This window comes from Mchenga conophoros, linkage group LG15, assembly GCF_057382185.1.
Source record: "Mchenga conophoros isolate Kocher_MC1m ecotype Shallow Benthic linkage group LG15, M_conophoros_male_GT1.1, whole genome shotgun sequence".
Taxonomy (NCBI): domain Eukaryota; kingdom Metazoa; phylum Chordata; class Actinopteri; order Cichliformes; family Cichlidae; genus Mchenga; species Mchenga conophoros.
The window spans coordinates 41201589-41224079 of record NC_140540.1 but is presented as its reverse complement, the minus strand read 5'-3'; the positions used below and the strand labels follow the sequence as shown (position 1 = coordinate 41224079).

The 22491-nt window shown below is 42.1% G+C and overlaps 1 protein-coding gene across 4 annotated transcripts in view; it reads left to right on the top strand.

The window, feature by feature from the left end:
* ptprfa (protein tyrosine phosphatase receptor type Fa) overlaps positions 1–22491 on the top strand; it is a 356286-nt gene that overhangs the window by 276717 nt on the left and 57078 nt on the right. For 2 of the 4 annotated variants that reach the window (XM_085246465.1, XM_085246466.1), the window contains 6 exons: positions 2758–2875; positions 3863–4444; positions 5762–5871; positions 6019–6275; positions 7831–7912; positions 14055–14267. In XM_085246465.1, the coding sequence (XP_085102591.1) occupies positions 2758–2875; positions 3863–4444; positions 5762–5871; positions 6019–6275; positions 7831–7912; positions 14055–14267 (1362 nt within the window). The remainder of the gene's footprint in view (positions 1–2757; positions 2876–3862; positions 4445–5761; positions 5872–6018; positions 6276–7830; positions 7913–14054; positions 14268–22491) is intronic. The other 2 variants (XM_085246467.1, XM_085246468.1) reach the window with 1 other exon arrangement.

Sequence of the window (22491 nt, the reverse complement as noted above, 5' to 3'; positions counted from 1 at the left end):
CCAGCACAGGTAATAAATAATGCAACCTACACAATACTTAAACGGAGAGTGGCCAGAAAGGCTATTGCTTAAAGGGACTTTCATTCCCAGCTTCAAATTTTAGTTCTTGTGTCCGTCCGTCCCCCCCCAACCCTAAGCCCACATTCTTCTGTTTGGCTGCATAAGGTTTGAGCAGTAGAGCGTCTTGATGACCACATAAGAGATCTCTCTCTTTGACAACACACAGAAAAAAAAAGTATTGTGAAACTGAGCAGGAAAAAGCAGTGTGAAGCCTGACCTTTTATCTCACAGCGATTACTTGTACAAATGTCCTTATTGGAAACTTTGGCCATGTCTAATGAGCATCCACTGCTAGAACAAAGAGGAACATGTCCAGTTTAAATTGGGTAAGGAAGCCCAGCCCTTGAACAAAGGTCTAGCTGTATGCTTCCAGAGCCATGGCTAACAAGCTTGCAGACTGTTAGCTCAGCTTCCCTAGCTGCCATCTAAAGCATCAAATTGATCAAATTCCTAAATGTAACATGCTGACTGTGGGTGTTGTTGAAGGGTCTCCAGCATCCACTGAAATATCAGGCACACGTGTCCTTCCCTCTTCATGTGAGGAAGAATCCGCGCAGTGTGCGAACTGCTAATGCGCTTTTGTAGTGGATTTGTTCCCAACATTAGTGGAATCTCCCCCAGTGGTGATGGAGGTTGAAAAGACAAGGAGGTGGAGGACAGCAGCGTTTGATGTCTGACACACAGGAAGTCACTGCCGATTGATTGGCTCCCGTTAAAGCAGACGCTCCCCTCATAGGAGAGATGTCTCATGTCTTAATGTAAAGTGTATCATCTGTTCAGTCCCTGGGAATTCATCCCTGCAGACTCCTGCTCGCACTGCGTTTGAAAGACAGATGAAAGACCAATTTGATTTTTTTTTCTCCCCATTTCAAAAGCAAGAAAATCTCTGGCAACAAAAGTGGAAAGGAATAGCAGCAGATTAAAATAATGAGGCTTTTAGAAGACTTCAGTAGCTTCACATGAGTCGCATTTCTCTCTCATCTTTCACCTTCTTTGCCCTGCAGAGAACACAGGAAGGAGGGAAACATCTTAACTCTTTACGCCCCGGCTGAATTCAGTTTTGTACGTCTCTGCTCTTAAATTAGCAGAAGACACCCCTTTTAAATATCCAGTGGTAGATATTAAACTGCCTGCCACAGAATAATAATTAGAGTGGTGGTTGTTTCTGGAACACCCCCCCTTTTCCTTTGGCAGCGCTTTGCTAATTTGCAGTGACATCTCCGTGGCTCAGCAGCCCCTGGGCTGTAGGCAGAGGCACGGTCATGATGGGCAAAATGGAACCCACTGGGCATTCTTTACTGGAACTATCAACCCCCGCACACACTCGCAGCTACACCACTTTCCCGCTGCCATTTTTCTCTCATCACACGCTCCTTCATCTCTGCAGCTCTGCTCCACTCAGCACTCAGGAGTAGAAAGCAGTCCTCTGCTATCTGAGAAAAGTGGACCTTTTTCGTGCCTCTTCATGGACTCGCGGCAGTTGACAGGCCGTACATGTGGCTATATTAACGCGGCTGGACGAGCACGTTCGAACATGTAGCCTAATGTGCATGGCAGAGATTCTCCTGAGACGAGTTTCTTTGAGAGGTCTTTATCATAAAACACATTTGAGTTTAATATTGCTGACAGTGACTGTTTTGTATACTTGGAGAAGGCTTATGTTCTGTGGGTAGATTACTGGAAGGCATCAGATCCTCGTAAAACAAAGTGAGAGCTGTGTTCAGGTCCTTGGCACTAAGTCCTCCACATTTTCAGGGGATGTTTTCGTTGTCTGTGATTTGAACCACACGGTCGCACCGTTGCTTTTTGTAAATGATATGGTTTTGTTGGCTTTGACAGAAGGTGACCTTCTGTATGTGATGTGGGGCTTTGCAGCTGGGTTGAGCGTCAGCATCTTCAAGTCTGAGTATGGTGTGAGATGAACAGGCTGAGCAGTGCAGCATCAGCATCGTGTTACGTAGCGCACTTTTGTCAGACGCCATCTGTCTTTTGGCTTTGGCTCCTTGATGCAGGATCGGACACCAAGAAATAACGCTGTCGTATCAGATCGCTAGAAAGCCGGAGGTTGATGGTGGTTGGTGGTCACTGAGTAATCAGCCAGGAGACCATCGCTTGTCCTTGTTGTTGTGCTCATTGACTGCCTCGTTCTTTTGTTGCTGTCACTCACTGGTTAGGTGGACCTACTAACAAAATGGTTTTATGTTCTAGTTTGAATTATCTAACAGCAGGTATGTTTTCATTATCTTCTCATGACTCGTTTCTTCAAAGAGAAGATCAGGATTCTGGATTCAACGTCCATAAACTGCATCTGTGCAGTTACCAGTTAAAGAATAATAGAAATAAAAGAAAAACAGATAATGAAACGGGGAACAATCTCTGAAGAACCTTCGTTTCCAAAAGCCTTTTGTAGCACTCGGTGCTGATGTGCAGTGATGGTATACTGGAGTGTTGTGAACAGGTTGGTGTTCGGGTGGTGTGGAAATGTCAGAATACCTTGAGTGGTGGAAATGTGAAGCTGATGCATGTGTTGTGTGCTTCAGTTGCTCAGTGCACTAAATTTTCTGCCAATTGAACTGAAGCTGTTGTCTCAACTTGAATTTTGTTGCCCTTTCGTCTGTTTTTTCCATCCTCTCTTCATCTTTGTCTCCGTTTCTCTTCCTCCTCCTCTTTTCTTCCCCGTGTCTCTGTGCTGAGCAGGAGGCCTTTATAGCAGGTCTGCTCCCAGAAACAACCTATTCTGTGACTGTGGCTGCATATACTACCAAGGGTGACGGAGCTCGCAGCAAGGCCAAGGTGGCCACCACCACAGGAGCAGGTGTGTGTGTTGCATACAACTAATACAACAAATCTGAGGCCATATCTTGATCACATTCCTGCTTGTTTTCTAATATGTCTCCATTTAATACCTTTCAGGAGTTTTTTTTAGTCCTGCGTAGTCTGATTTTTTCTGTTTGTCTGATTTTGATAATAATATGAGCTAATGTTGGCTCCATTTTACGTTTAGCTCGGTATCATCCTGAAAGAGCTTCTTAAACGGTTTTGCAAATAGGCAAACAGCTGCATTCTTATATAAAAGATCTTGAAATCTTGCTTTTTGCCACAGAAACAGTAAAATTTCTAAACTTAAGTCACAACTTTGGGTGCTCACACTGTTGCTTTTGAGTTTTCCTCAAAATGTACTCTAGAATACTTGGCTGCCCCAAGTCAACACAAGTCAACACTCATTACATCCTCGATAGAACGGGCGGGGCAAGTACACACAGAGGCATTTGTAGCATACTCGACTTCTTTGAGTTGGAATTGACAGATGATATTTCACAAGAACAAAAGTAAACCCAAGTATACTGAGAAGCAGGTCTTGTTTTTTAAACCAGATGTCATTAGCAATGAGCAGATTGTACTAAGAGTCCAACAGCACTGCACACAAAGCCCCTCTGAAAAGCATTCCTTACTTTGTCTGTTTCACTCCACCATAATTTACACATCAGAAAAATGAATTTTGCAAACAGACGTCTTTGCAACTTTGACTTCTTGTGGAGCCAGAAGAGTTGCCCCCTGCTGGTCATTAGGAACCCCGCCCCACACACACACACACACAAAAACACAGGTTTAAAGAGCTTTTTAGACTCAAAAGCTAGTCTGAATAACAGTCTTTGTTCTTCTGATAATAAAAAGTAGTGTGGCCTTTATGATGATCTCAAAAACAGGTCCTATACCTTCCAACCAGCTAAGAAAATAAGCTAGATCATATCTAAATGTGTCTTTCAGTGCTGAATATTTACAAATGTTTCCTGCATCGCAGTTCCTGGAAAGCCCACTATGATGATCAGCACCACCATCGGGAACACCGCTCTAATCCAGTGGCAGCCCCCTAAAGAAATGGTTGGGGAGCACATGGGATACCAGCTGCAGTACAAGAGAGCAGAGGAGGAAGCTTTCACCATTAAACACTTCAAGAAGACAGATGATCATTTCACAGTCACCGGCCTCCACAAGGGTGCCGTGTACATCTTCAAACTGTGTGCCAAAAACAGAGCAGGGAACGGGGAGGAGTATGTAAAAGAGATCAGCACCCCTGAGGACATTCCCAGCAGCTACCCGCAAAACCTGAGCGTGGTCGGCCTTACTGCAACTTCCACCAAACTGGCCTGGGACCCGCCTCCTCTGGCTGAAAGAAATGGGAAGATTGTGAAGTATGTGGTGATGTACCGAGACATTAACAGCCCGAACAACAGCACCAACGTTACCACAGATACACAGATGACCGTCTACGGTTTGCAGCCTGACACAACCTATGACATAAGAGTCCAAGCTTTCACCAGCAAGGGCGGAGGACCTATCAGCCCCAGCATCCAGAGCAGGACCATGTCCACCTCCATGCCAGGTGAGAACCACAGGCTTAGGTGCAGCTACTAAAAATCTCAGTGATCTCGACCTCAAGGTCAGAGCAAGTTTCTGAAAATCGTGTGAATGCAATAACTTGAGAACAAGATGAAACTGAAAGGAGGGTGAGGCTAGTCCCAGTATTATTTAGTTCTGTCCTCTACATAACTCAAAGAAATGTAGCAGAACTTCATCAGGGAAACAAATTATGTTCAGTTTCTACCCTTTTTTATTCCTGGGTTTTACTAGAGTAACTTTGTAAGATTCAAAGTGAAAATTAAAACGAGTTTAGACAGTAAGTAGAGTCACAAGTGACTTTACTCCACTGACAACTTGGAGAGTTTTTATTTATTTAATAACCATTGCCTCTAGCTGGCATTTGCAAACTGCAGCCCTGTAGGATTCTTCTCTAGAGATGTTAAACAAGGACTTTCTGGCCATATTTGATGCAGGAAGCAAGCAGCTAGTTCCTGTGAGTGTGTGTGAGTCTCACACTATTAAATCCACTTAGTTCACTAAGTTAGACCTCATTATAGCATACCATCTGAAAACAGTTAAAGATACACTTAAGTCCTGTGTGTTATTTATTACAATGATCTTTTCATTGGAAACCTTTTGAGATGAAAACCTCATGAAGCTGGTTATGATATTGACAAGTGTCACTAACGCACGCGAGGAATTTTAAATATGAAAAAAACTCATTTATATTTATATCATTTATGTTTGTTTACAGTTTCCTACATAGTCCATGTGTGTCATGTCATCTTTGCTCACTGCTATGATAGTTATTCGATATTATTTGGATATGAGGCATAAGCCTGGATTCTGTTGGTGCATCATGTAGTTACCTGCTGATTAGCATAAGTCACTAATTGGAGCACAAGCTTTCTTGACTGTTAGTACAATTACATGCACAGCAAGCAATATTGTTTTTCAGATAATTGCATTAAAATTCCAATTAAAGTTATCAAAACTGCAAGCTGGCATTAATCGAGCAGACATCTGTCAGCTGCACACATGTAAACGTTTTCATGCCACTGATAATGTACAGTTTATCCTTAATACAAATGAAACAAGTGAGTTGTATAAAAAATGTAGTGGCAGGCTTAAGTGGACATTAGAGAAACAGCAGTTTTTGGTCGTTTGTTATTGCCAAACACCTGTTTGTGCTTTTATAGATCATAAAATCATAAAAACTGTGCCGAGATCTATCTGGTAGTGTTCCCCGTAACTGTCTTGCTTTTCTTGCACCTCCTCATCAGCACTGAATCATCTCAGTCATATTCACAATCAAATTAACCACCTAATAATCATCCAGATCTTCCCTCAGTGTTTACCAAGAACTTTGGTGTGAAGGCTGTGACAAAGACCTCGGTCCTGCTGACCTGGGAAGTGCCAGAAACATACAAATCTCAAGTGCCTGTCAAGGTAAGCTCAGCGCTCTCTTTCATGCAGGCAGAAAACTGGTTGTTTTGGGTAAAACAGAGAGCTGGATATTGGTGACAGACATCACAGTGATAATTATTACAGTAGTGCAAGGTGTAAATTAACCTCTATAACTCCATCCTGCTGTAGATTCTGTACAACCAGCAGAGTGTGGAGGTTCAAGGCAACCTGAAAAGGAAGCTGATCACACAGCTGCAGCCAGACACTGATTATTCGTTTGTGCTAATGAGCCGAGGGAATAGTGCTGGCGGCCTCCAGCAGCAGGTCTCCATCCGAACGGCTCCGGACCTTCTGACGGTGAAACCAGCTCAACACCATATAGATGTGGAGGAAGGTGGTAAAGTGACTATCAGCCTGCCGAAGGTCCCGGACGCAGCGGCTGTCAGGTCAGTGCTGACAGTTTGTCTGTTTTAACACTGACAGTTTCCGTGACTGCTCCTCCATTTCCTCATCTCAGTATTACAGGGAGTGCAGAATTATTAGGCAAATGAGTATTTTGTCCACATCATCCTCTTCATGCATGTTGTCTTACTCCAAGCTGTATAGGCTCGAAAGCCTACTACCAATTAAGCATATTAGGTGATGTGCATCTCTGTAATGAGAAGGGGTGTGGTCTAATGACATCAACACCCTATATCAGGTGTGCATAATTATTAGGCAACGTCCTCTCCTTTGGCAAAATGGGTCAAAAGAAGGACTTGACAGGCTCAGAAAAGTCAAAAATAGTGAGATATCTTGCAGAGGGATGCAGCAGTCTCAACATTGCAAAGCTTCTGAAGCGTGATCATCGAACAATCAAGCGTTTCATTCAAAATAGTCAACAGGGTCGCAAGAAGCGTGTGTAAAAACCAAGGAGCAAAATAACTGCCCATGAACTGAGAAAAGTCAAGCGTACAGCTGCCAAGATGCCACTCGCCACCAGTTTGGCCATATTTCAGAGCTGCAACATCACTGGATTTTCTCATTTCCTCATCTCAGTATTAGTGTGTTAGATACCGTCGTGTTGGTTTTTAGGCGCCAAGAGCGTTGAGTGTCAGGGTATTAGCCAGTCCTGTCAGCTGATCTGAGCCAGGTTCTATAGACCGTATGGGTACGTGTGAATCTCAGCAATGTCTTGTCCACTGCATCTATAGAGTGCCAGGCTATTTTCCCCAACATACACTCAGCGTATTAGCAGTTCAAACATCTTAAAAAGCCAGAAAATTCTGGCGTGTTTCACCAGCCATTACAGCCTCTCTTTATTAACTTCTTGTCATGTTTTACCCACTTCACAGCGAGCCAATTATCAGAAGCAGAAGCGTTTTCTTTAAGGTCAGAGTAGTTTTAAGTGCAAACAAGACAATCAAACATCTGGCCCAACAGCTCCGTGATTACAGCAGAAAACCACACGACTATATTAACAGTCGCCCCACTGCAACTCGTAGCCCTCTCATGATACCAGAAAGCAATTTGAGGTAATCAGCAATAAGAATCCCAATGCAAATGGTGCATTTCACAAGAAGTTTATTTCATATTATTACCCAGCGTGGTCAAGAAGACAAGCACATAGAAATAATTAATTGTGTTTCAAGTGTTTGTTTCTCCGAAGAAATAGCCCACAAGTAAGCAGTAATTAAGAGGAGTGGAGTCAGTGGAGAAAAAAGATGCTAATGTCCAAACCAGACCTTCTCATTAGGCTCAGTGAATGCATCTGTTTAAGAGAAGGTTCAGAAAGTTTATGGAGAAGATCTACAAGATGTGCTGAAACAACATTAGACACATGCATACATATAAACTGCATTTTTTAGTCTTTTAATACGTCTTTAATTCACTTTGTGCTTCTGACTCTTGTGTTGTGGTAACAGGTGAATTTCCTCATAAACTTATCTTCTCTTAACATTGAAGCTCTGTGTGTGTGTTTGGTGCACAATCATATATGGGTGCATTATACGTTTTGTGCAGGTGGTACTACATAGTGGTTGTCCCTGTCACTCCAGTTTCTCTGAGGAGATGGGAAAACCCTGAAGACATGGACATACAAGAGGTGAGCGGATGTCTAGTTCAGTTTGATTTCATTGTTGCTGACAATCTTAAAAACGGCTCTTTTATCAGTTGTAATTGTTGCCATAAATTTTGTGAACACTGGGTAAAAGCAAAAAAGGAGTCAAATCCTAGAAAAAGTCTTTCAAATAAGTTGGGACATAAGCTGCAGTAATTTGTCCATATTGGAACGTAGAAAATATCAAATATTAAAACATGAAAGATGTACAATTTTAAGAAAAATGTTGCTTTTAAATTTGATGACAGCAAAGCGTCTCCAAAAAAGTGGGACGGGGCAAACAAAAGGTTACCGCAGTGATGGTATAAAAAAAAGAAACTATAACTGGAGGTTAGCTGCCAGTAGGTCAGTCACATGATTAGGTAAAAGAGCATCTTAGAGAGGCGGAGCTTCTCTACAAATCATCTACAAATTGTATAACAATTTCAGAAAAATGTTCCTCAACATAAAATTGCAAAGACATTAAATATCTCGTCATCAAGGCCAAAACTCAGTATTGGATGCCAGTGGTCTTTGTGCCCTCGGGCAGCACGACATCAAACATGTGTCATGGACATCACTGTGTGTGAGCACAGCTTACAGTGCCATCCACAAATGCAGGGTAAACCATGCAAAGACAAGCCCACATGTGAATGTGATCCAGGAACACTAAAAACAGAATCACTCAGCCTGGTATAAACTGGGAAATTAAAAACCAGAAGCAGCCTCAAGTGGCCATTGAGGGAACTGCACTTTATTGTTCGTTTTTTTATTGCAGTTAAATTTCCCTATTAGTCCCAGTGTGAAGGGTAGAAGCAGCAGTAAGGTGACAGAGGGTTGGTATAAGGTGGAGGAGGAAACCTACTGGCAATATGCATGGGACTGATAACATTGAAAACAGGTGATTAAAGCTGCTAAATGTTTTTCTGCCCATGTTTATCTGGAAAAGGGCGAGAAACACTGAATGAAAATGTAAGTTATTGCAGTGTGAGTGACAAAACAGAGTTCGTGCACCTTCATTACAGGAAAATGTTTCCAGCAGTATAAATGGGAATCAGTTTTTATAATTTAGTGGCACCTTGGCAGTTTTGAAACATCACTGACACCTTCTGATCCAGAAATGCTGTGATTATGAATCCGCTTCTTCAACCACCCTCGTGTGTCGCTTACGAAAGAATGCAGCGTTCTTCGGCTTTTTAGAGCACCGCCTGACGTCACTGCATGCTTTGCGTTTTAGCTTTGTTTTCATTTACATGTCTTCATGATGAATTTTCACAACCAATCAGACTGAAGCCCTTCTAGCATCATTACACAATTCATTACACGCAACAATTCAAAAAGGTTGTGAGGGACAAACAATATTCGAATGACTTGACTGTTCTCACCGTCATGCAGTCAGAGATACTAAAAAACAAAGTGTAGATGTGGTCAGAAGCTATCAAACGAAAATGTTGTTTACAAGTGGAAATGTTGCGAGGCTAAATAGAGGCGATTAAAGAAAAATCATCATGCATCAATATGTGGATTGAGGAATATTTGTACAGAGTTGCCACTGATGATGGCAAAGGGAAATCTTACCTCATGTCTGAAGCTTTGTTTCTATTTTTGATTCAGTTTAATTTGCTGCATCTCCCATAATGCAGACGGGGCGGTGTGGCATCACTCTTATGTTGGCCCCTCTTGCAAACGATATTGGGTTAATGCTGAGCTAAATGGTGGCACGGGAGTTCAGTAGTTAATTTTGTTGAATCTACAACTCAAAAATAAATGAAGTTTTTCAAAGAGTAAACTAACTGCTGTGCATCATTCTGAGATTTTGCTTTGTTCTTGCTTTAAAACTTGCTGACACATTAACTGCTGAGTCAGCTCTGCTCCTGAAACGTAAAATAACAACTAAGAAAGAAATGGGGCTTTTTTTGCTTCACCTGCAACTGTATATAATTACCTAGTGTCAGTAAAATCCTTTAGCTTTGATTTGATTGTATCTCTTCCAAGTCCTCTCTAACCTACAACAGAACTGCTGCTTAAGGTGTCATTTACATACATGAGGCGCTGCACTGCGTTGTATTCCCGTGAGCCTTCATTGAGCAAGATCTAAAGGAGATGGGCTTTTACTATGTCTGCAGGCAGACTGATCAGGTTGAGCTGTGCAGTAACTGTTATGGGTTTGTCATTAATTCCCTCCCCTGACAAATTATGAAATGCATGCCAGTGGATAATGGTCTAACAATGAAGGCAAAGATCTGGAGTCTGGTATCTCATAGTCTAGACCCTTGTTTGCTTCAACTGGAGAGTTGCGGTCATAAACTAAATAAAAATGTAAAAGATGGACTTTCTAGGTCTTAAAAAATTAAGCCAGTGTAGAAGAGCTTTAACCGGAATTATTTCCAAGGGTCAGAGGGGGGTTCATCCTCATTGCTGTACAGACTGTATAGAAATCACTGAAACAATGTATGACTTGGGTAGTGACAGACAAGTAGCTAAAGTATCCCTTAGTTTATCAGTCATGGCTTCAATAAAGTACGAGACAGCCAAAATGCTTCAAGCTTCAAAAGAGGACTTTGCAAACCAATGGGCAACGTCACACCGGCAGCTATAATGGATTTTATGGTGTTTACTATAATAGCTAGTATAGCAGTGTCTTTACCTTAAATTAAGTGTTGTTGCAAAATGGTTCTAAATAAATAAAACTTCCATGAAATGTAACTTTTGACTCTGCATGTCAAAAAACATCCAAAAGAAAATAGCGCAAAGGTGTTCCTAATAAGATCCTTGAACCAAACTAGCAGGACTTTCAGTGTAAAGGTGAAGCAGGTGTATGTCTAAGGCAGAAACGCAGCTATGACCCAGTTCATAGGGCGCATCCTTTGGAGGCCACATTTCAAGGCCAATTACGTCATAGCTAGGCGACGAAGGCTGCTCCAAATGCGTCCGACAAATGCGTCCTTCATTTCCCCGAATTTGAAGGATGGATGGGGTGTGTCCTTCGTGACCCAACATATCCCAGAATTCATTGCGCAGCCAAGCCAATTCCAAATCTGAAGGCTAGACCAACCCATTTCACAGCCTCGCACTTCGGGCCTTCTCAGTCTATGAAGGACCCGGCACACGTAGACCGCGGAGGCCAGGTCCTCTGAAGGATGCAGCCTATGAATTGGGACACACATCTCATTTTGGCTGCATGTAGAGCTCGTGACCATAACCGAGAGCTTGGAATACATTCGAATAATTCAAAAACTTCTGGCCCAGCTCTCTTGCCCCTTCACATGGGGCAATAACTGTTTCCCAGCTCAGAAGCAGCAATCCATCCAGAACCATTTCATCCATACACGGTAAAGCCCTAACCAATGCGCCCACAGCTCTTCATAGTCTGGCTTTTTTTAACCTTTTCTCCTGATCTTTGACAAAGAAGCATTTTGGTATTTTGTCGTTTTCCTGAAACCAGCTCTCACTCCAAACACTGACAACTGGACCTCAACTGAAACTCTTGAACATATCCAATACATGTGTGCATAAAACAACACACAGTTATCACAGAAGCATTAGTGTGCAATTACATTTGAATCTGGCCAATATGAGCTCTGTAAAAAGGCATGTATGTGTTGTAGAATAGCAGCATACACAGTTTAAAGTCTATGTCTTTGTTTTTATAGGATGCTGATGCATAAAGACTGTGTAATTATACTAACTTATAGTTATCATTTGCATACAAGTCTAAATGTGACCTGCATTGTATTTTTTAGTCTTTGTTAGTAACTCTGGCCTCTGCTTTTTATACTCCAGTCATTTTGGAGCTACAGCAACAAGTAATGGAGTTGTTCAGTGTCTGAGGTTTGTGTTTACTGGTCACTATCGCAGCTTCCTCTACTGCAGATTGTGTTGTTGCTAAAATGCAGATCACTATCTGGGTTTGGCTGAAGAAAAGCACTTCACTTTAGTGGAGTCATTTTCTAATAGAGATGGTTGGCAGCACATCAATCTTGTCATTACTTCTGTCCTACTAATAAAGGGAGGCCAAGTGCATGTTTCAATCTGGTCGTGCACAATGTTAAATGCTTATTTATTATATCTTGTGTGATTTATCCATATATTTGTATTTTTTGTTTTTGAGTTGTTGGTGACTGGTCAGGTTTAGGTTTCTATTCATTCTACAGAACTTCATATTACTGTTTATTTATTTATTGCCCTGAGTTGGATTGGTCTATGGCAGGGGTGGGCAACTCCAGGCCTCGGGGGCCACTGTCCCTGCAGGTTTTAGATGTGTCCTTGATCCAACACAGCTGATTTAAATGGCTAAATTAGCTCCTCAACATGTCCTGCAGTTCTCCAGAGGCCTGGTAATCATGTGATTCAGGTGTGTTGACCCAAGGTGAGATCTAAAACCTGCAGGACACCGGCCCTCGAGGCCTGGAATTGCCCACCCCTGGTCTATGGCATGATTATAAAGTTCAGAGATTTCCCTTTTTTATATATCCTGGATGAGCCCCGGCGTTATAAGCCCTGCTTATTTAGGACATAACGGGGTGATTTTTTTTAGTAAGGTAAAACGTATTAATGGCAACATGTCCCTGTGAGCCAAACATACAGCTAATTGGTGCTTTCCAGATGGAAAGGGAGACCTAAACATTAGGAGTAATTTAGCTTTTAAAGGTCCAAATTCCTTCCAGCAGCAGTGTTTGAGTTTATTAGTTATCCAAGAAAGTAGGATATATCTTTGGCATATATCATAGTGTTTTGGGTTTTTCTGAATGACACTTTTTCTTATGAAGTGTGGGGAATGTAAGCAAATTTTGAGAAACGTAGACTTATTGAAAAAGTGCGTAAAGGGCTCAAATTATCTGCCAGACAGCCCTCATGTACTTTGACGATGGGGGGTCCTAGGCCCTCACATGGACTCCCAAGCAGGGGGGATAAGTCAGGTGAGAGGACCAAGGACTGGACCATAAAAGGAAGGAAGCAGAAAGCAGCATCTGAAACTGACACAAGGCACGGGATCCAGTACCTTCATCTGAGACGTTTTTAAGTGAAATACTGTCAACCGGCTGTTTGTTAAATTTCCTTTTTCTTACAAAGTGAATGTTTGAAATGTCAGCACCCAAAAAAGGAAGAAGATGCATCCATGTGATTGAAGTGACTTTGCTGCAGACAACCGTCCCCAGTATGTCAGTGTCACCTTGAATATTGTTGCTTTGCGGGGACGTGTTGGTCTAAAATGACAAAAGCAGGTGGTTGAAAGACACGTCTGTCTCTGAACACAGAGAGCAGCTGAGTTTCAGTAATGAAGCCACGACCCTCGGTGCTTCCTGAATGTCACAGAGGGCCTTCAGACTTTATAAATTCAATCCTGCTAATTGTAAGGCGTTTGGCATCCTCCAACATGCACCTTTCACCAAGTGCACCACAAATTTATAAGATAGAAGTAACATTTTTACGTGGCTCAAAAACAAAATAAAATAAAATAAATTAAAAGGTTTATTGCTTCAATTTAGACTTAGAGAAATCTATTTTCTAGTATGTTTTTGCAAATTGCAGCTTTGATCAAACTGCTGAACAAAAGTGTAGTGCATCAGCAGCATGATGAAGCATCATTTCGAACATTTTGAACAATAACATTTCATAATAAAGTGGTTTAACTAACATCGGCACCCTGTTTGTTTGTCTTCTTACACATTGCTCATCTTTACTGGTTCTTTTGACTTTGTTGACCAGTCACACAGAGGTCTCAGCAACTTAGTTCATTCTAATCAATAAGACAGGTGATAAAAACTGCAGAGTGTAAAGAAAAGGATGGATATAACCCTTATGGCATCTCCCATTGGCTTTTTTTTTTGCATTATTAATGAATGCTCCGGTGGCATTGTTGCTTTGTGGAGCCATTAGTTTCTTGCCTGGTTACATTGTTAGCATTGTTACAGTAAGACATGCAGACTTTAAGCCTTAATTAAGTGAAAACAGATCAACAGTTAAAGGTGGTTTGGATTAGAAATAAATAAGAGTAAAACAAGTGAATAAAATGGAAGAATCGTATAACTGTCACAGAGGGTCAGGAAAAGAGAGCCGTCATCTACAGAGATGAGGTTTGTTATGTCATCTTGTGTCACTATGCTCCAGTGTCATGTCAACTCATAATATTTTGTTCCTCTGGTAGCTTCTGGAGTCCGGTGCTGACAGCAGCCTGCAGAGAAGGAAAAGGCAGAGCAATGACTTCCTGCAGCCCTACATCGCTGCCAAGCTGGATACGCTCCCTGAGATCTTCACTCTGGGTGACGAAAAGAAATACAGCGGCTTCTACAACAAACCGCTCCCTGGACAGCAGCAGTACCGCTGCTTCGTTTTGGCTGACCTGACGGACCACGAGTCTGTGAGTGACCTCTCTGCATTTATGAACACGTTCAGCAGCAGTGATGCATTTGGAAGTGGTTCAGTGGTTGATCTCAGAGGCCAGGGCTTCAGTGCATACACTGATTTCTTAAAAAAGAGCACCACCCCACCTCAAAACACGGCACAGACTTACAGTACATTGTGAAGATGATGCTACATGTTTGTCCACAAGACTCTTTGGCTTTTTCTTTGCCATCGTAAGGCAATATAGCAAAACTGAGATTAGTGTTGGTAATAAACTGACAATTTGTTAATACATTTTCAACATATCAGCTGGTTCTGTCCATACAGTGTGTGTTCTATAACTCATCCATTTGTGTAGCCTACAGACAGTTTGAGTGCTGTCGTTAGGGTTAATTAAGGGTAATTCAGGGTAAGGGTTAAGTTTACATTCAAACTTCCTCTTTATATGGAAGTTTCACCTGTGACATAACCAAATTTGACTAAAAATGTCTCCAAGAGTTGAGTTCAAAGATAAAATCCTTTTGTTTCCAAAGCTAGCTTGTTTTGCATGTGGCTAAAGTGCAACACAGTAGTTCTCTTTCACAGGAGGAGCATCCCTAAAGCAGGGATGTTACCCACATGACACAGCAGCAGTAGCTTAATTGTCATCCCTGTATCAGAGCCATGATAAATTGCAATTGGGGTTGCTGTAGCTCAGGCGGTAGATGGTAGAGCAGGTCACCTATCAAATATCCTGGGCAAGACCCCGAGTTGCTCTCCGGTGCATTCGTGGGATTATGAGTGTGTATGTGTGAGCGTTAGACAGAAGGTTCTTAGACAGAAACAACATAGAAAAACAGTGCATGTGTGAATGGGTGAATTCGGGGAGCTGTGTAAAGCGCTTTGAGTGCTCAGAGTAGAAAAACTCTATATAACCCAGTCTGTTTACCATTCCCATTTACCAAGAGATTTGAGGCCAGACTAACAATCTGCAGCAGTGCGAAACCCTCTTTTGGCATTAAAAAGTTACTGTAAGATTTTACTAAAGAGGTGCAGTGTCAGTTTTGTGACTAAAAGGTGTGGAAGTATTTTTGCCTTCGTGCATAAGTATTTGTAGAAGTTTCCCTTTTTTGGGAAAGAAATTTGGAGCGCATTTAAATGATTCCTACAAAACCTATTTAAGTTCATGCACTTTACAGCAAATAACAGAATTTAACCCTGAAAAAAGCAACTCCTATTTTGTTCCCTATGGCTGTGATAGTTGTCTCTAGAAGTGTTCAATTATTAGGAATTAGAAGAGGAGGGGTTATCAAAATGAGTGCAGCGTTAGCACAGCTGGATGGCTCAAAGCTATGAAGGCACTCCCTAACCTTGGGCTGTCCTGTGCTAGTGGCTTTACAGTGCTGCTTGCAGTGTTTCCAGTTTTTAGTTACATTTCTACACAGATCAGTCTTGTGTCTCTTGCTTGTGTTTTCACAGCCTCGTGCACACAATGAGCAGATTTTGTTTAACTTCTCTCTGGTATCAGATCTGTTACAAGCTGAATGAAAATGCAGAAATGTGTCAAATTCAGACCTGACAGCTGTTAGATTCATATTTGAATCCTACAATCTGTAAATTTTGACTTTAAAAAATGCACGCAGTCTCACACTTGCATAGCCTGCAGAGATAAAGAGCATGCATTTAATGACAAAGTAATAGCAACATCAAAGTCTGGGTCACGATGTGACATCCTCTTCTACATATATAAAGTCAGTACTGACAGACAGATTCATAACATCGATTCATTTGTAATAAAGCTGCGATCCTGTGCTCTAACTGAGCTGTCAGAATTATCCAGAGAATGAACGTCTCGAGCTACAAGACTGTGCATCGTCCACGGCAAATTCTAACAGAAGAGTTTGTCTTCCAGGCAAAAACACATTGATCTGAATTTCCAAAGAGAAGCACAAACATGAAACTCACATCCTGATTGCTTCTGCCTGCATATGTACAGTGCTCTTGGTAGACTGCTGGTCATCATTAAAACAAATTATTTATCTTTATAAATTAGCAGATCGCCAACAGAACCTCCCACTTCCGTCGACTGTGACGCTAGTTTGCCCTGGTTAGTAAATCTGCCCATCGATGTCGAATTTTCAGATCTCCATAATGGAATAAACACTGTGGCTACCTGACCAGACCCGTCCTTCTTAGAACAGGGGGACTGTCTGGAAGGTGAATGCGCTCATGTGACCAGGCACAATTCACAAACTCAGCAACTAACACTTGCATCAAAAACAATACAAACATTGAAATACAAGAGAGAAACTATGACAAAGATGCACCAAAAGTCAGCAAATCATTCATCAGCAAAGTTATTTGTGCAGATTTTGTATTGTACATCTTTATGAAAGTTGTATATTCACAGACAAGAGTCAGGAAATAGAAACAGTAACAAGGACCAATGTTTGATATCATGCAATAGCCTTGCAATGAACGCAACCTGTGGGACACTTGTTACTGTGGACCTTGCAGCTGCTTCCTGTGGTGGTGTTGTACTGGATTGCAATACGCGCTTTCCCCCCACACTGCTGTGTTTGAGTGCACATGATCAATAGTCAGAATAAAATGTGGAAGAAAACAAATGGATTCCCCTGAGTTTGACCATCTTGCCAACAAAGTGCCCATTATGTTTTATGTTATGTAATCCTTCTGCACTAATGTACCATCTGAACACACAATACAGCTGCTGCTACCACGTGAGGGAGAAGCAAAGTCAACTATTAGAGTTACAGCCTGCCTTGTATGCAGCAGTGCTGTGTCAAGAAAGGTTCACTGAGACCAAGGCTGTGCTTGACACCTCTTGCTCTTTAATAAATCATAAATCTGCAGCAGGGGCAAGGGAACAGCAGAGGCAACGTGGATGGTTTTTTAATATGCTGCTCTATTGCTGTTTTGTCTGCATTTGTGGCCTTTAAAGTTGTCAGATGAATAGTTCTCATAAAACTGTGGAAAAACTTCATTTATGGGTCACATTGTGGTACATACAGCTGCAGTGCATGTTCCATACTTCTTTGTAATGCTGAATGAATAGAGCAGAGTTGGTTGTGAATGGCATTATTGCTTTCTATCTGTGGAATACAAGAGTAGCCCTTCAAGCAGCGCTGCACACATGCCAAGCACGTCACAGTGATGCTAATCATGTCCTTGACTCCTGCATGCATCTGCAGGTATATCTTCCAAGCAGTTAGGCCGTGATCCCCACCGTCACTCACATGCACCTTGCTTCCAAGAGCATTAAACCTTCAGACTGCTTCTCTAATTTCAACTGCTCTTGTTCTTGTTCGCCCTCGTGGCATCTTCATTTAAATGTGTTGCGATCTATGGAGAGGGAGGAGGTTGGTCCAGAATAGAACACTTCTAAAGGCTTCTGGCTTTAAACAGTCTTATGAACTATTCACACAAACACGGTGATGCACCAGATCAGTAAAGATTCACTTGGAGTAAGGTGTAGGGGGAGATTAAGGTTCAAATCTTTTTATGGAAAGGCTTGTGAAGAAGAACAAGAATGCATGTACGGGGTCCGATCAGAAGGGTCTGACAAATCAAAAGCTTCACCTGATTTAGATTTGGCTGGTCTCACATTCAACTTCATCTTGTTCCAGCTGACTTTTGCTTGCTGTGCAAGTTTGAGGTCCATGGTGGAGAACGCAGAGTGGACGTGGTTACAACAGCAACTTCCATGAGCTGAAAATAGCAGCTGAAGGATGAAGGATGACTGAATACATTAAAATAGATTCTCTCAAACAGGTTGTGATTTTTAGGTCCTGCTGTCTGAACTATTTTAATCATTCCTCATATGAGGCTTACATTGAAGTAAAGCATTTTCTGAAAATGTGCTTGTACTACGCTGAGCCCAAACCATGAGCGTGTTATGGAGAGCTGCTGGATGTTAACAGGATAAACCTGCATTCAGAGTCTCCTTGTATGGGTGAACCCAAGTCAGGCTTTCATCACTAACCACTTTCACCTACTGCTGAGCAGACTGCAGATCCTTCACACGGTGTTAATATTTGCCTCAGCTCTTGTCTCGCCCCGCCCAGTGAAGACAGCAGGCCCACTGTGGGTCCTGCTCAGGGAGAGTTACTGGCTTTTTCTTAAATGATCCAAGGTCTTGGCCCCACTATGTAAAGTGCTCAATGTGACATATGTTATGATTTGGGGCTCTATGAATAAAACTGAAATGAATTGAGCATTTAAATGTCATTCAAATATCAGTGGCTGAAAGAAGTGTGAGATTAAAAAAGGGGGCAGATGGAGAAATGAAAGCAAGCTTGTTTCAGGTTATCAATGAAGGAAATTCAGCACATTGGTCGGATTTATCTGCACTGCAAAACAAAGTCAGTCAGTGAGTGAAGAGCGGCCTGAAAACCTTCCAGGTAGCAATCTGCAGATTTGGCCAACAGTTGTAGAAAATCGTCTTCTTTGAACATGTTTGATTTACAGTATTGACAAAAGGATCATTTTATATGGACAAAATTCTAGGTGTGATGGGACATTTCATGCCCTTTACAACAACCCTACCCCAGATGTGATTGGGTAAGAGGCACACCGTGGGCAGGTCACCAGTCTATCACAGGGCTAACTCACAGAGCCAAACAATCCTTTGCACTCACGAGTAATTTAGAATCACAAAGTAATCTAACTCTAATAACTGAATGACCTTTAACTGTGGGAGGAAACCAGAGTACCCACTGCAAACTAGCCAGACTGTGGGTTTGAACCTGGGCCCTTCATGCTGTGAGGTAACAGTGCGAACCACTGCACCACCACGCTGTCGGTACAGACTTCACAAAAGGAGGAAAGCTACGATTTCAAGGCTTGATGCAGAATTTTTCTGCACGTTTTTGTCCTTGACAGGTTAAACACAATAAATAGCGCTAGCATGCACGGGGTGTGTAGTGTCTGCCTCCAGTGATTTTCCTGTGGTGTAAAATCTCGTGTGGTCTTGTGAATTTCATGAGTCCAGCAACTAACCACTCCTACTAGATTGTATCAGGTCATCTCAACAAGAACAAATGAAGTTGTTGAATTTCATACAGATCCTACATGATTCAATTACGTTCACCACAGAAACAAAATACAAGTTAGACTTTTGTAAATGTAACAACCATCCAATTTCCTTTTTTGTAGTGTACACGTTTGGGATCTCTGTCTCGCCTCAAGTTACATAAAATTCAGCTTTGTAGTTGTTGTACGATCCTGCTGGCAGAAAAAGACTGAAACTGCAGTTTCCCCACCTTTAGGCACAAAGATGAAACGCTGACCTTTCCATCTAAGTGGGTAAGACAGCAAATTAATACAGCAGAGCTTCGGTGGCCTCGGCGGATGTTTTTAGTGCTGTTTGTATGATCCTGACACTCGGTGGAGAGGTGGAGAACAGACGTTAGGTCGGAGGACTGCGGTTTTTTAAGAGGAGCATCCGTGTGGATTTAAAAAATGTTCAGAACTTTGAGATAAAAAGAAATAGTTTGATAAAAACTAAAATGTTGATACATATTTAAGCAAATCGCCACACATGCAGGGACTCTCTGTATGCATAATTGGGCATCTTATTCCTGTCATCCCTTAGTTCCTGGAACTTTATCAGAGAGACTTAGCAATTCATTGTTCTGTACATGCCATTGTCCTCCGACATTTAGATGCCATTCAGACATTTTAAATAAATGATTAAATGGAGCATTTCTCATCACTCCCACTTTGCTGCGCCTCCGCTCATTACAGCTTTTGTAATGAGGGAAGTGCGTCGTCTTGGACAATACTTTTCCACAGTGTTGAGAACAGAGCTGCAGGGTCCAGATTCAATAAATGACACGTTGCTGAATGTGATTCCAGCCTGTACAAAAATAGAAACCTAATCACATTCATTGAAAAAAAGGGGACATAAGCTTAGCTTTTATTTCTGCCGCAAAGCTGCTGGAGGGGTGGAGGCGACAAGAGAAGAGTGGGAAGGAAAAGAAAGGCGAGGGGGCTGGAGAGTGAAGGAAAAGGGCACTGTGGCTTTCTGTGGCCCCCACTGCTGGTAAACAAGCCGGGACGTGTGAAATTGGATAAAAGAAAAAGGCCATATAAACAGTGTGATCACTTAGAGTGGAGGGGTGGAGGGTGGGTGGGTCGGCTAGGAGAGCACGGCGGCTTCCTGTGGATGCAGAGCCCTGTGGGAGCGACAGAGAGGTGAGCAGAGGAGTTAGAGGGAGCTTAATGGGAGGATAAGACCAAGAAAGGAAAGAAGTGCTGCAGCCACTGGAGAGAGGGCCTTACAGATGCCGGGATGTGTTTCTAATGTGGGAGGAGGAGAGTTGCTGAACTTTGAGGGGAAAAGAGGAATAGGTACTGGATATCTTCCAGCTTGTACGCATAGATGAGCCGAGAGGAGACGACTCCGGCTGAGGGAGAAATATCCAGTGTTTCAGAAAATAACCGAGCTGTCAAAATACATTGCAGTCAGACATTGTTTCATACTTTGTAATCAGTCACTTCTTGCGGAAGGATTACGGACGGTGGAAACAATTTTGTTGAGCAAAATGTTCATCCCCCTGCACCTCTGCTATTATAGACACTTCTCTTCTTTGCGTCTCCTCGCTCCAGTTTGCAGATGTAGCAGCAGCATATTTTTCACCCCTGAAGGATTACTATCTACGAGGTCCCACCGCTGAGATTGATCACTTCAAAACTTCCCCCCTGAGATTATCTAAATATCCTTCAGAATATGCTTCTGCTGCATCTAAAAGCTGTGAAAACTGTCATTTTTCAAAAAGAAAAAAAGTTTTCTGAGCTGTAAGCAGTACTTTGCTAAAAGTGCCACAAAGTACTAAAGAGAGAAGCGAGCGGAAAGCGCTGAGGAGACAGATGAGCTGAGCACGTTATCAAGCGCCACACCTTTTAGCTGCTAATGCTTCAAGGTTTCTTCTATACGCTGCAGAGCTCGGAAAGGTGGCTGCCGTCTTTTTAAAGAAACGCTGAGGTTTGTCGTCAGTTATGAAAATGTGTAAACCAGGAATGGGACCAATATAATAAGACTTCTTCATTAGAATTATCATAAAGCAATGATGAGCTCATGAGTAAATCAGTCTCTTCATAATCCCCCCTTTAGGCTACAATAATAACAGTGACAATGAAACAAGAGGGAAAACAACTGAACTTTTGTTGTTTTACTGTATTTCTTTATTTCTCATAGAGCAGGAGCAAAAATATGAACAGTGAAGCTTTAACAAATGCAGCTACTACAGTTTCCATCCGCACAGCACAAGCCCACAGTGTGCACTCTCCTAACATTAGTAACCTTCTCGGTCATTAGGGAGTCTTTGACAAGACTCACACCTGCAGCCGCTGCCTCCTCACACTTTTTAAGTGGCATTTCCTGTTGACTTGTTGTGACATTTTTGTCATTGCTTGGCTAAAATATCAACTGCTAAGACTTGTTTCTGAGACTGAAGTTGCAATAGAAAGATTCCCAGTCTCGTGCCACAGCTCTGTCCTGATACAGAGACGCAGACATTTGAAAACTGCAACACTGCAGTGCATTAATATAAACCCACATGAACCGGGAGGATTGTGTGACAGTGATGGCAGAGCAAGGAGACGTTCTTTTATCACTGTGGTTAATTGAAGTAATAAAACAGTAATAATACTGTTAGAAATGCTATAAAGTCTGTTATAGCATTTCTAACAAACAGCTTATCCAGGTGGCGAGCTCTGAAAAATGACACCAGCGCAGAAGCGCTAAAAGCCGCAGTTCCTCTGGTGGCCACTTGACTGACTACCTCCCATATCAACCTTTACACCAGAAATAAACATGTACAATGCAAGCAAACAAATGGCAAAATAAACATGGATACTGGAGCTTGGGAACTGGTTAATGACAGAAGTGCCTTGAATTAAAGTCACTGAATCAAATCTCTCTACAGTGTTTGTGCTGCTGTTTTAATGAACACAGACTACGGCCTGCTACAAAGTACAGCCTGCCCGAAAGGTTGTGCTTCAGTGTTTGGGAGTTAAATTTGACTATTTTACCAGTCTGCTATTTAGGACTAGTTGGCTCATATAAGTATCTGTGCAATGCAGCGGTACTGTTTATGAATGCAGCTTGCTAACCAAGGATTAGCTGACAGCTGTCCAAAACGAACATGTTTATGGTGGCTATGTCCATCTTTTATATACAGTTTCAGTTTAACAGAACATCCTTTTAAAGATTTTTATAATTAGCAACGCAGCTTGTG